The 13240-nt window shown below is 53.8% G+C and overlaps 1 protein-coding gene across 4 annotated transcripts in view; it reads left to right on the top strand.

Annotated features, from left to right (window-relative positions):
* SH2D4A (SH2 domain containing 4A) overlaps nt 1-11948 on the top strand; it is a 64451-nt gene extending 52503 nt beyond the window's left edge. For all 4 annotated transcript variants that reach the window (XM_040243283.1, XM_040243282.1, XM_040243285.1 and 1 more), the window contains 2 exons: nt 9569-9789; nt 10658-11948. In XM_040243283.1, coding sequence (XP_040099217.1) covers nt 9569-9789; nt 10658-10750 — 314 coding nt within the window. In that variant the 3' untranslated portion in view covers nt 10751-11948. The remainder of the gene's footprint in view (nt 1-9568; nt 9790-10657) is intronic.
* Nucleotides 11949-13240: the final 1292 nt, after the last annotated feature.

Genomic DNA, 13240 nt, shown 5'->3' with positions numbered 1-13240 from the left:
AAGGCAGCACAGAGTTTTCTTAGCTCCTAGCTTGGAAAGGTGGCTTCACTGATAGCTTAGACGGTAAAGAATCTGCCTGCAATGCAGGAGACCAGGGTTTGATCCCTGAGTTGGGAAGATCCCCTGGAGAAGGGAATGGCAACCCACTCCAGTATTCTCATCTGGAGAATCCCATGGACAGAGGAACCTGGCGGGGTACAGCCTATGGGGTCACAAATAGTTGGACGTGACTGAGCAAGTAATATACACACAGCTTGGAAATGTAGTGTGATGCAGGCTTAGTACCAGACTCCTGAGATGGATCACTGGGCTTGAGTTGTGTTTTCTCCTCTGTGAATGGAGGTATTAATAGTATCTACACCAGTGTTATTTCTTAAGTAAGTCAGCTGACATCTGAGAAGGCTTAGGTCCTGGTGCAGCGTTTCTGTTGTAACTGATCAGCCTAAGAGAAAGTTTACCCCTCCGGTCCCCTCTGCCCCTCTCCTCCTCATCAGCCTCACACCGCCAAAAACTGTAGTCTTCAGCAGCAGCACCACGTACAAGGATGAGGCAGCACTTCAATAACATAGATCTTAATTATTTTCCTCAATTATTTACTTAGGGCCTGTCCTTGATAATAGCTTCCCTGGTGGCTCAGATGATAAAGCGTCTGCCTGCAATGGGGAGACCCGGGTTTAATCCCTGGGTTGGGAGGATCCTCTGGAGAAGGAAATGGCAGCCCACTCCAGTACCCTTGCCTGGAAAATCTGGCAGAGAGGAGTCTGGTAAGCTACAGCCCATGGGGTCGCAAAGAGTTGGACACGACTGAGCGACTTCAGTTGTCCTTGATAAGTCCAGAGCCCAGGAGGTCACCCCAGAAGGCAAGAATAATCTGGAAGGACCAAAGGAGAGCCATCCTGCAAACAGGGAATGGAGTTGCTTGCAGTCATCCCAGGCAGTTACGATTGCGTGTGGGGTCAGCAGGGAGGGTGTGGAGAGACGGCAGTGTGTCCCGGGGTTGCTGAACAGTGCTGTGTCTTTTATAGGTGTGTAATCTGAGTATTGTAGTCTGCTTGGTTTTGTTTTCTCAAGGATTGTCGTCTTCTCTCTCTGTCCTCACCCCTTATCTCCTCTCACGCGTGAGTGTTCAGGACTGTCTTGATCGTCAAATATGATCCGTGTTTTTATCCATTTCATTCTCCCGAGTAGCCACCCTGTTACAGCACCTTCCGGTCTGGGCTGTTGGGCTGTTGGTGCAGTTGGTGATAAGTGTCGAGAAGCCCTCTTGGCTAACTTAACACCCCGCTGAACACAGTCATTGCACTCATCCTGTCTCTCGCTATGGGTCCCCAAAGTAGGTAGGTATGTAATTAACTGTACTCACTTCTTGAAGAAAAGGGCTGGGGAATAAGTAGAACTGAAGTTGGAAGGTCCATCCGTTGCCCCACAGACCCATTTCTTCACTGTGTCCATCAGCATTTTCCTACTTCTGTGAGACACGCAGCAGTGTCGGGAGCTTAGGAGCCAGCAGAGGCTGCGAGCGGGAAGACAGGAAAAAGATGAAAGGAAATGCACAAACAGATTTCTGACTTGGGAGACATCTAATTGCTTCTGTTAGAGCATTCACACGCTTGCTTTGTGCATCAATAGTTGATCATTATTCCTCTCCTCTGAAAGGTAATTTACACTTCCTTATCCAAATATGGAAGTGATTAGACAGTTGATTAAATATTTCCACCTGATTTATTTCTTTTGAACGTCTTTGCTGTGGTGGCATATGATCAAACCTGCCCTCCAAATGCTTTACATTTTTAAAAATCTTTGTGTTTTAAGCTACTTTAAAAGTAAATCCCTTTAACATCTACAGGATACCAACACAGTTCATACCACAGCTATTTTGACTGCTTTCATTTTTCCTGCGCTGAGCTGTAGCTCAGCTCAGTCGTGTCTGACTCTTTGTGATCCTGTGGACTGTAGTCCACCAGGCTCCTCTGTCCATGGGGATTCTCCAGGCAAGAGTACTGGAGTGGGTAGCCATGCCCTCCTCCAGGGGAGCTTCTCCACCCAGAGATCGAACCCAGGTCTCCCGCATTGCAGGCAGATTCTTTACCATCTGAGGCACCAGGGAAGCCCAAGAATACTACGGTGGGTAGCCTATCCCTTCTCCAGGGGAACCTCCTGACCCAGGAATTGAACCAAGGTCTCCTGCATTGCAGGTGGATTCTTTACCAGCTGAGTTACCCTGGAAGCCCCTCCATTTTTGATACACCCTTCAAATGTTCATTCTCCAAGGGGGGTAAATCGTCTCCATTTCTGTGGAGGCAGTTACTCTCTCAAACCTAGGTTCCCTAGAGAGAATTGTCCAGGAAGAGTGCTGTGTCCTTGGCCTCCCAGTGTTACTGAGTCTGGGCTCACTGCTCGCCACATGATAGGCCAGTACGTTAAGAGAGGAAGTGTTGGCACATGGAATGGTAACTCTATTTGGAAAGCCAGAAGATCAAGAAGATGGTGGACAAATATCCCATAGAAGCATCCTCCCCGAGTAAGAATTCAGGCTTCTTTTTATACTAAAAGGGGAGGGAGGTATGATTGGAGGATGCAAACTTCTTGGTGTTGGAATCCTTTGTTCTTGCAGCTGTCTCTGTAGGTCAGGTCATAATACTCCTGTAAACCTCCAAAGAGACAAATGTTATTCTCTGTTCTGCAACTTTTTTATCTCTATGTGAATGTAAAAGAGTTATACCCTTAAAAGGTCAGAGGCTTGAAAATGGGCTTCCTGTGTATTTCAGGCTATGGGTAACATTCTTTCTAGAAAAGGTGCAGAGCCCAGCATGACTCGGCACAGGCCACAGGGCACAAAAGTTAGAAAAAAGAAACAGATGCAACATGGAGTCAGTGTTGGTCTTCCAGTTACTCTGCAGTGTGCAATCCAGGCTCCTCAGCACACTCCTCCAGGGCTGACTGGGAATACCTGGAGGGGTTGCCTTGAGAAAGTCTCACAGAAGTCTCCCAGGATTTCTTTCAGGCTAAAAGCTTAATGAACCTGGACACTGGCACTCTTAAGCGATGATCTGTCCTCCAGCCATTTTCCTGAAGCTTGGAGATTTCTTACTTGTGGGGCCATCAAAATTCTGCCCATCTCTCACAAAGGGATTTTCAAGCTTTGTCTTGACTTACACACAAATGACTGATGGGTGTGACTTTCCAAAGTCACCCTAATGTATCCACCCTGCCTCACTTACACCTGTGATTCATCTCTCTCATGGAGTGGGAGAGGCTGTGGCTGGCAGCAGGAGGATCTGGGTGCCTGTGTGTGGCAGGGAAGGGCACGGGAGGCTTTGACCTTGGGAGGGCCCAGCAGAGCCTGAGCCACGAGCCCAAGGACTCACCTCCGCTCAGCACCGAAGCTTCATCTGCACTGTGGCCTCAGAGCGCTTTGTCCACGTTACTCTCCACAGCGCTCCGCTGTGCCTGCCTAGTCTTAGCTCAGTTGTGAACTAACTGAAGATGAAGATAAAGGCGTGAAAGCTAGAGTACTCCTACAGATTTGAGAAGCACTGGCTTCTCTGCAGCGAATATGACCCAATTGCCTGGGAGATCCTGACTGTTTTCAGACATTACCCTGTGCAGCAAACTTGCTGCAAAACTCTTAGTATCTTTTCCCACTACTGTTGAGAGGAGTTCATGAACCTCAGAGCCCTCCCTTGGGTTTTTCAGATGCTGCCGTGGGGTCCTCGCCCTGACACTGCCGGCCACGGGGGTCACTGCCTGCCTATACCGGGAGCCCTGTGCTTCCCATTACTGATGCCCGAGGGCTCCAGGCTTGTGGTTCCCGCGTGCTCTCGGAGGGGCCTGAAAGGCGAGACAGAGGGGAGCGGGTGGGTCCCGCTAAGGAGAGCGGCTGTGCTGGGGGGTTTTACTTGGGATATTTTACACGGATATTAAATCCATGGTTTTGCTGTCACACTTTCTTCGTTGACACGTGCCATGTCCTGGATTTCTGCTGTTGCCGTCAGAGCAGGCTGGACACTGCTCCTTGATGCTGGTGGCGGGGAGGCTGGGGAGAGGAGCCAGCTTGCTGGTGACAAGTGCGTCCCGGGGGCCACGCCGCCTGCACCCAGCTCCCCGTCCCCCACCAGCCAGCTGCACGGCCTCAGCAAGTCGCATGACTCCTGCGCTTGCCTGTCATATGTCCGATGCAGATAATACACTACCTGCCTCCCAGGGCTGGTCGGAAAACTCGGTGAGGTATAACGTGCAACGGACTTAGAACCGTGTGTGACGTATGCTCAGTCACCTTTAGTAAGTGTTGGCCATTAAGGTGATGAAGTGAGAACAAATGATGTCAGTTTAATCTTTGAATTACTAGGAAAACAGTATGAATAATATTTTAAGAGCTCTGACCACTTTTCCTCATCCCTAAGGTGCCTGAGCCCTGGTAGCTCAGCTGGTAAAGAATCTGCCTGCAGTGCAGGAGACCCCAGTTTGATTCCTGGGCCAGGAAGGTCCTCTGCAGGAGGGCACGGCAACCCACTCCAGTGTTCTTGCCTGGAGAATCCCACGGACAGAGGAGCCTGGCGGGCTACAGTCCATGGGGTCGCATAGAGTTGGATACAACCGAGAGACTAACGCTTGCATTTCCAAGGTGCCTGAGCGCTCAAGGGTACATGTCAGCATCGTAGTGGGTCTCCTTCTAGGCAGAGGACCAGGGCAGGACCCGGAGCCTCTCTGAACCTGCGTCCTGTATGTGCTGAGGATCAGAGGGTGAGGTAGGGAGAGCTCTTTCGCGAGTGTGACTCGCCAGGGGTGACGTGTACGCTCTCAGTCTGCAGGGCTCTGCATGAAAACACCATCGGCTTTTCTCTTGTCCACCCCGCCCTGGGCAGGTGGCAGTGCGGGGCTCTGAGGTCACCTTGAAGCAGAGCTGTGTTCTGTCAGGAACGTCAACTCGGTGCCACGACCTCCCTGCACCACCGTCTGGGGCAGAGAGCATGGGACAGATGGCAAGAGAGGGAGAGGTTGAGAGGGCACCTGGGGCTCCACCGCCCCAGCAGACCCTGAGATCAGGGAGCCCCGAAGGCGTGGGGTGGTGCTTCTTTATCCACAACCGCCGAACTCTGAGCTGAGGGGGTCACAGGGGTCATGGTGCATCGTCCCCACATACAGGGACCGCACTTGGTAGTCACTGAAAAACACATCTTTAGGCTGCCCAAGTGGAAAATGAATACCTCTTTGTGAAATCAATCTCATTTTAAATTCTCAGCCAACTCCAGGAAAGTTTCATGAGCCCGGTGGGTTGGGCTAAGCCAAGCCCTGGAGCAGGAGCCTGAAACCACCACTAACGTGTCCTGTAGCTTCGGGTGCCTACCTTTCTTTCTCAGTTTTCCCATCTGTAAAACCGCCATCTCTCACTCGCTCGCTTAGTCGCTCAGTCGTGTCTGACTCTTTACGACCCCATGGACTGTAGCCTTCAGGCTCCTCTGTCCATGGGATTCTCCAGGCAAGAATACTGCAGGGGGCAGCCATCTCCTTCTCCAAGGGATCTTCCCAACTCAGGGATTGAACCCAGGTCTCCTGTGTTGCAGGCAGATTCTTTAACCATCCGAACCACCAGGGAAGACCCCCAAATGGCCATGCTTCTGCTTATTCTAAAGCTGTTTGGGGAAGAAACACAGTGAGTGGGAGCCCCTGGAGCCCGATTCACCAGGGGCAGGTGTTCTGGAGGGTGGGTGCGAGCTTGGCTTCTCTGGTCTGGCCTTTGGTTCCGGCCCGCGTTCCAGGCCCACCCTGGGGCCCCTGAGATGCGGGCCTTCTCTGTGCTCCGTGGGGAGCACCTCATCTCCAGGCCTCAGTGAGGATCAGATGAGGGAAGGCCCACCTGCGGGAGGGCCAGGCAGACGTGAAGAGCTCTCAGTGCTGTTGTTGCTGAGTTCTCGTTCGTTTGGTTATTAAACACGGCTTTTCCAGGTGCCGGAAGCAGGTCACACAGGTGTGCGTGTGACTCAGGCCTGGGGGTACCTCGGAGAAACACGAGGGCACCCTGGTCCCTGTTATCAGCTCTCAGCCTGGTGGCAGTGGGTGCTAGGATTGTCCTGGAGAGGGACGTTTCTCACTTGACTGACCGAAGTATGTGCTAGACCTTTCCCGGGCATCTTCCGGGTGGCAGTTCCTGAGGGCGTGAAGATAAACTAGGAGCGGCGGTTGCTCACGAGGAGGCGGGGCGGGGAGAGACCGCAGGGCGTGCCGGGGTCCCTTCCAGAGCTGTGGACCGTGCTGGCCGGGTGGAGGTGGGGCTGGGTGAGCCCTTGGAGAGGCCGGAGGAGGGCAGCCTGGAGGCATCACAGCCTCAGCAGGGGATGGAGGAAGACCACTGTCTGTACTAGAACCAATTTCTTAGCGTCACGCCCCGGGCAGAGGTCCCCCGGTGATTAGCGTCTGATGCTGGACTTCGGTTTTGCGTGCAAGAGCCCCCTTTGCAGGCAGACCAAGGTTGCCGTTTGGCCATGACCTCAGCCAGACCTCCCTGGAGGCCCCTGCTGCCCTCGGTGGCATCAGGAGAAACTACACGTCGACCTGTGTCATCGGATGCCCCGAGAGCTCGTGCCCTTCAGGAACGCCGACCCTGCGGTGAAGCGAATGAGCGAAGCGTGGTGCTCACCTTCTGCACCTGCCGTGGGCGCCACCGAGGGGCGAGGGCCCCCGCGCTGGTGTCTCTGGAGCCGAGGCAGAGCCAGGGTTTGTGCACGCTGAGAACAGCTACAGGCCGGGGGGGCTCGTGGACGGTCTGATTTGCAGCTACTCTATGACCTGACTTGAGGAATTTGTCTCATTCTGGTTATAATCTTCCAGAATGGCTTTTGTTCTAGGAATCGGACTCCATCATGCTGAAATCCAGATATTATAAATGACAACATCCGTACCGTCTGTTGAAGTCACTTGGAATTTCAGAGTCAGCCTGTCAGGGAGGGAAGAGAAATCTTTCCAGGATGAAGTCACTGAGCAATCTCCCTGGTTTCAGAGAGCGTCAGACCCAGAGTCTTCACACCACAGCCCCTGCAGGCCCTGGGCAGGCTGGTCACCGGTGGCCTGGGTTCAGCCTCCAATGCCTGCAGTGGGACCAGGTGTGTAGAAGGTGAAACGAGCAGGAAGGAGCAGTCGCCGCGGGGATGCTCACCTGGGTATTAGTTGGGCGCCTGACTTGGACAGCCAGCAGCGACCCCAGGGGCTCCTCAGTCACAGCGCCTGCTGTGTTCAGCACCTCAGTCTCTTCGGGAAAGGGCAGGAAGGTGACTGGACTCAGAGGCCTGCGGGACGGGGTCCTGGCAGAGCTTGGACGCCAGAGGAGCAGCCGCCTGCTTCTTTCCTCGCAGGCGCTTTTCCTGTCCATGAGGATCTGGCTGCAGGCCCTGCTATCGCCCCGCGTCGCCCTGGAGCTGAGCCCCCACACCCAGACGTGCGGGTTCGGGCCCTGCGGGGGAGGCGAGGCCCGGGGAGCGGATGATCGCTAATCCTCCCTTCTCCAAGGTCTACTTACAGAAAAGAACACAAGTGGTTTCATTTGACGTTTTACACTGGATCCTTAGGTTTAATTCTCAATTAACTTTACTAACTTTAGTCTTGTCAGACTGAGGAGCTGTGATAATCCATTGCCTTTTCACCAGGAGGCCTTTTGGGTTTCTCCCTAATCGTAATGCCGAGTGTCAGCATGGAAGAGGCGGGAGGTTCTGTCTGCTGACGCGGGAAACGCTGCTCTCTGCCCAGAGCTCGGAGCAGCTCACCATCCTGCCAGCACGTGTCTGCGCACTTCCTCTCTGTCTTATCATGTCATGGGCTCACCTGAAGAATTACAGATGAGGAGGAGAAGAAGGGGAACCGGGAGCACGGGTCAGACCTGAGCCATCAGTGTGGACTCATTGGGGGGGAAGGCTGGTCTTGAATTCCTGTGAATTCATGAGGCATCCAAACTATGCGTGTGTAGTGTAACATGTGTGTGTGTGTGTGTGTGTGTGTGTGTGTGAAGAGTGGCATCCTTTTGAATATCTGTGAAGACACAGATAGTACGCACATACACACATGGGACTTCCCTGGTAGTTCAGCTGGTAAAGGACCTGCCTGCAATGCGGGAGACCTCGGTTCAGCTTCTGGGTTGGGCAGATCCGCTGGAGAAGGGATAGGCTACCCACTCCAGTACTCTTGGGCTTCCCTGGTGGCTCAGACAGTAAAGAATCCACCCGCAATGCAGGAGATCTGGGTTCGATCGCTGGGTTGGGAAGAACCCCTGGAGGAGGGCATGGCAACCCACTCCGGGATTCTTGCCTGGAGAATCCCATGGGCAGAGGAGCCTGCGGGCTACAGTCCATGGGGTCACAAAGAGCCGGACACGACTGAGCGACTAAGTACAGCACACTTACACGCGTGCGTGCATATGCCTGCCTCTGTTGCGTCATTCCTTTAAATGAAGCCTCACGTAGGAGTAGTCACAGCAGAGGACACTCACTAACTCGCTGACACCTGGACAGCGTGCCCGCCTTCGGCACTGTCAGCCTTTGGCACTGGATCACTGCCTGTAGTGAGGCTGCTCTGTGTGCAGAGGGAGGTTTAGCAGCATCCCTGCCTCCATGCGCTGGAAGAGACTAGAGCCACCCCCACCCCCCAGCCCCAGTGTCTGAGACGTTTCCAGACATCGCTCCGGTGAGAACTTCCGCTCCAGATCTAGTAGGATCATTCCCAGGCCCCGGGGTCCCCATCAGTCAACTTGGGAGAGCTCACCCTCCCAGGATGACCGCCAACGGTACTACCCCTCAGAAGCCACATGACACCCGTGCTTGTCACTGGGTGTGCACGTGGAAACGTGTTCTGAGGGGCGAGCGTTCCATTCGTACTGCATACGTGCCAAGTTGCTTCAGCGGGGCCCAACTCTTTGCAACCCTATAGACTGTAGCCCGCCAGGCTCCTCTGTCCATGGGGATTCTCCAGGCAAGAATATTGGAGTGGGTTGCCATGCCCTCCTCCAGGGAAGCTTCCCCACCCAGGGATCAAACCCAGGTATCTTACACTTCCTGCATTGTCAGGCGGGTTCTTGACCTCCAGCACCACCCTGGGAAGCCCTCCATCTGTACTTCACATTTGCTTATGGAACCTACCCCATCCCCGGAGAAGGCAATGGCACCCCACTCCAGTACTCTTACTTGGAAAATCCCATGGATGGGAGTCTAGAAGGCTGCAGTCCATAGGGTCACTGAGGGTCGGACACGACTGAGTGACTTCACTTTCCCTTTTCACTTTCATGCATTGGAGAAGGAAATAGCAACCCACTCCAGTGTTCTTGCCTGGAGAATCCCAGGGACGGGGGAGCCTGGTGGGCTGCCGTCTATGGGGTCGCACAGAGTCGGACACGACTGAAGTGACTTAGCAGCAACTCCATCCCAGGTACCAAATACCAGATGACGAACCACAGTACTGCTCCAAGGAAACCCAGTGTGGACTTAGGGCTGCTCAGGTTGTTACTGGCTTTATCCACACGGCTGTGTTTAACAGAGGAGAACTTTGGAAATGATGTGGCTGAAACCCCTGCCCTTCTTTCCTGCAGGAATCCTCACCGTCAACAAAGCGAATGAGCTTCTGAGCACCTGTGTGCCGGGCAGCTTTCTGATCCGGGTCAACGAGAAGATCAGGGGCTACGCCCTGTCCTACCAGTCCGAGGACGGCTGCAAGCACTTCCTCATAGATGCCTCCTCGGACTCATACAGCTTCCTGGGCGTGGACCAGCTGCAGCACACCAGCCTGGCCGAGCTGGTGGAGTACCACAAGGTGCGACCCCGCGCATGCGTCACTCGCTCGGTGACGGGTGTCCTGCAGCTGCTCTGACAGTGAAAGGGAGTTCCACAGAAAAGAACTAAGGCGAGCAGTGGGAGATCAGCCCCCCGCTTCCATAACTCCTCCCGATAATAGTGCTCACGCTCAGTTGTGTCCGACTCTCTGTGACACCACGGACTGTAGCCTGCCGGGCTCCTCTGTCCATGGGATTCTCCGGGCAAGAATACTGGAGTGGGTTGACATTTCCTCCTCCAGGGGATCTTCCCGACCCAGGGAGCGAACCCACATCTCCTCCACCTCCTGCATTAGCAGGCGAATTCTTTTAACCCCTGAGCCACGTGGGTAACCTTCCTGATAACAAGGATTGTTAATTGCACTTTCTTTATCACTGAACCTGGTCCCTCCTCATCAGGGAGAACCCACTGGGGCAGAGAATGCACGAGATGAAGCAAAATGTGTGCACTCTGATCACATCCGAGAACACTTTTTTTTTTTTAAAGTGTAGTTGATTTACAGTGTTGTGCTAATTAGTGCTGTACAGCAGAGTAATTCTGTTATATATGTACACACACATTCTTTTTAAAAATACATTCTTTTCCATATGAAAACACCCTTAAGTGAGAGCACAAGCCTGGGAAGGAGGGAGACCACAGGGCAGCTTGTGGACAAGAAATCTCTCTTTCGGGGTTGCCTAAGCCAAGAAAGCTTAGTGTAAAGCGAGGGGAGACCAGAAGCTGTGTGCTCCAGCAAGGCAGGAAGGGCTTCTTACAAAAGTGTCCTATAAATAAGACATGGGAGCCTGGGCTGATGCCCCTGCCGCTCTCGGGCGGCTGCAGCCTGACCTGTACTGTCTCCCTCACAGGAGGAGCCCATCACCTCCCTGGGGAAGGAGCTCCTTCTGTACCCCTGCGGTCAGCAGCAAGAGCCGCCCGACTACCTGGAGCTGTTTGAGTGACAGCCCTGCAGCCAGCAGACCCCACGGCTGTGGACACATGAGAGAAGCCACAGCGAGCCAACCCCAAGCAAGTGAAAGGAGCCTTGGGGTTCCATAAAGATCTCTGCATGCATGCTAGAGTTTCACGCCAAGAGGGAATCACCTCCTTCACGCTGTACATGCTCCAGCAATAAAGGGAGACAAACCCGCAATTCCACAGCTCCTAACACGAGGGTCACGACACTAACGACATGTGAAACAAACCAAGAAACTGGTACCTTGTAGGAATTAAGCGCGAGCGAAATCGCTTCGGTCATGTCCGACTCTTTGCGACCCCATGGACTGTAGCCCGCCAGGCTCCTCTGTCCATGGGGATTCTCCAGGCGAGAATACTGGAGTGGGTTGCCACGCCCTCCTCCAGGGGATCATCCCGACCCAGGGATCCAACCCGCATCTCTTACATCTTCGGCGTCAGCAAGCGTGTTCTTTACCACTAGCGCCACCTGGGAAGCTGGTCAGAATAAAGGGACGCCTCAAAACCAGACTCTCCCGTGGCCTCACGGGAAGGTCTCAGGCTCCTGTTCAGGTGAGGTTCAGGTGGCACAGGGCTGAGCCGACCGCCCCCACCCACCTCACTTTCTGGGCGTGTGGCAGCCAGGGTGAGGGACACACAGGGAGAACGAGCTGGAGATGGGGTGAACTGAATGAGGAGCTTGAAGGTGTTGGAAGAGGGGCTTCACGTGGACGGAAATACCCTGGGTGAGGGCAGGAGCCGAGGGACCGTGTGTGAGGTGGTTCCCCGGCTCTGGGGGAGCAGGCAGGGCTCTAGCCAGGACCACAGAGAAGGAAGGGGAAGCCCCGCGCGTGACTGGTGTTGGCAGATGGAGCAGGGCATTTGGGGGAGCGCCCTGGACACTGTGTGTCCTGGGATGAGACTGCCCCCCCCACACCTGAACCTGACCTTATTTGAAAACAGGGTCTCTGGGGCTGAGGTCAGACCAGATGAGGGTGGGCCCAAGGCCGACGGCTGGCGTTCTGACAAGGAGAGGGGGTTCTGGAAGCGGAGGCACACGAGGCAGAGTCGCGAGTGAGGAGCTGCAAACCCAGGGACACGGGGGCCCGCTGGGCGACTGGAGCCCCCTCCCCAGGGCCCTGGGACACCTCAGCTTCAGACTGCTAGCCTCCAGGACTACTGTGCAATAAATGTCCTTTTTCATAAGCCACTGAGTTTATGGTAATTTATTACGGGAGAGCCCCAGGAAACGAATACAGATGTTTACGTCGTCCTGGACGCTGACATGCACTGTGTACCCGTGGGTCACTGTTCAGCCTGCCCACCTCCTAACGAAGGGAGAGCGGGAGATAACCTCCCCTGGCAATTCTGGCAGATGCACTGGGCCAGGCGTCTCCTGCCCCACTGAGCCCACCCCAGCCTCCAGCGGCTCCTGGAGGAGCGCCTGCGAGGTCGTCCCGGGAGAGGGGCCCCTGACTGGTACTCCGGGCCTGACTCCTAGGGCAGCTGTTCTCCTAAAGGAAGCGAGGGCTGTAGCGGTCTGTCTGAGGGTGCTGGTTGTGCAAAACACACCCTGACTGTGTAGAGTATAGTCAGAGAAGGGGGTGGGGTACACGCATGTGTGTGCGTATGCATGGGTGTATGTGTGCTTTAATGAGAAAGTTTTTAAACAGATTATTGTTAAGTGTTGCTTAAAATGTCCCATGTGTTTTCTGTTGTCTGAGAGATCGTGTCTCTCGGCTTTCATGTCTAATAGTAGTTTGGCAGTCATGACATCACAGAACTGCAGAGACACACAAAGGCTGGGGGTCAGAAACTCCTGTTCCCATCTCTTCCCACCATTAGCTGTGTGACCTTGGACAGGTCCCTCTACCTCTCTGAATCTCAGTTTTTCACTTCTAACAAAACAAGGTGGGATAACCAGATCATTATTTTACCCAGCTCTGAAATCTTGGAGTTCTGAAATGAATAGAAAAATATCCTATAGTCACTAGTAATTATGAAGACAGATAAGATGTTGGCATCACCCTCTGCTGACAATTATTTTGGAGGAAGTAAGGAAGTCATATCCAGACACCACTACACTGAGTGACATCCCATTACACACACATACATGTACCCCACCCTCTTCTCATCCCGCTGTAAGAAGACTTGGAAAATAGAGGATGATTGAGTGAGTGAAGCTGCTATCCGCAGGGGGGCAGATTTGAGTTCATAATCTTACCCTGTTGGTTACTGATACTCAGAACAAGAAACCGTCCAGTGTTTGATGATATGATGGCCAAGAGTAACACTTGATATTCTAAGCGGGAACGTTTTACATAATTCAGCAATTGTTTACAAGTCGGTGGGGTTGGAGAAGCCTGAGTTTTCATCCCAGCTCTGCAGTTAGACTCCGTCTCCCAGTGTCTGAGCCTGGTTGTGGCTGAAGGCCAGGATGTCCACGCCGGCCTCGTCTTGCCCTCCCTCGGTCCAGCCAGTGCCCACACCTGCCTGCC

The sequence above is a fragment of the Oryx dammah genome, unplaced genomic scaffold, assembly GCF_014754425.2.
Source record: "Oryx dammah isolate SB20612 unplaced genomic scaffold, SCBI_Odam_1.1 HiC_scaffold_7, whole genome shotgun sequence".
NCBI classification, from domain to species: Eukaryota; Metazoa; Chordata; class Mammalia; order Artiodactyla; family Bovidae; genus Oryx; species Oryx dammah.
The sequence above is the reverse complement of the archived record's forward strand: the minus strand, read 5'-3'. Positions and strand labels throughout refer to the sequence as shown.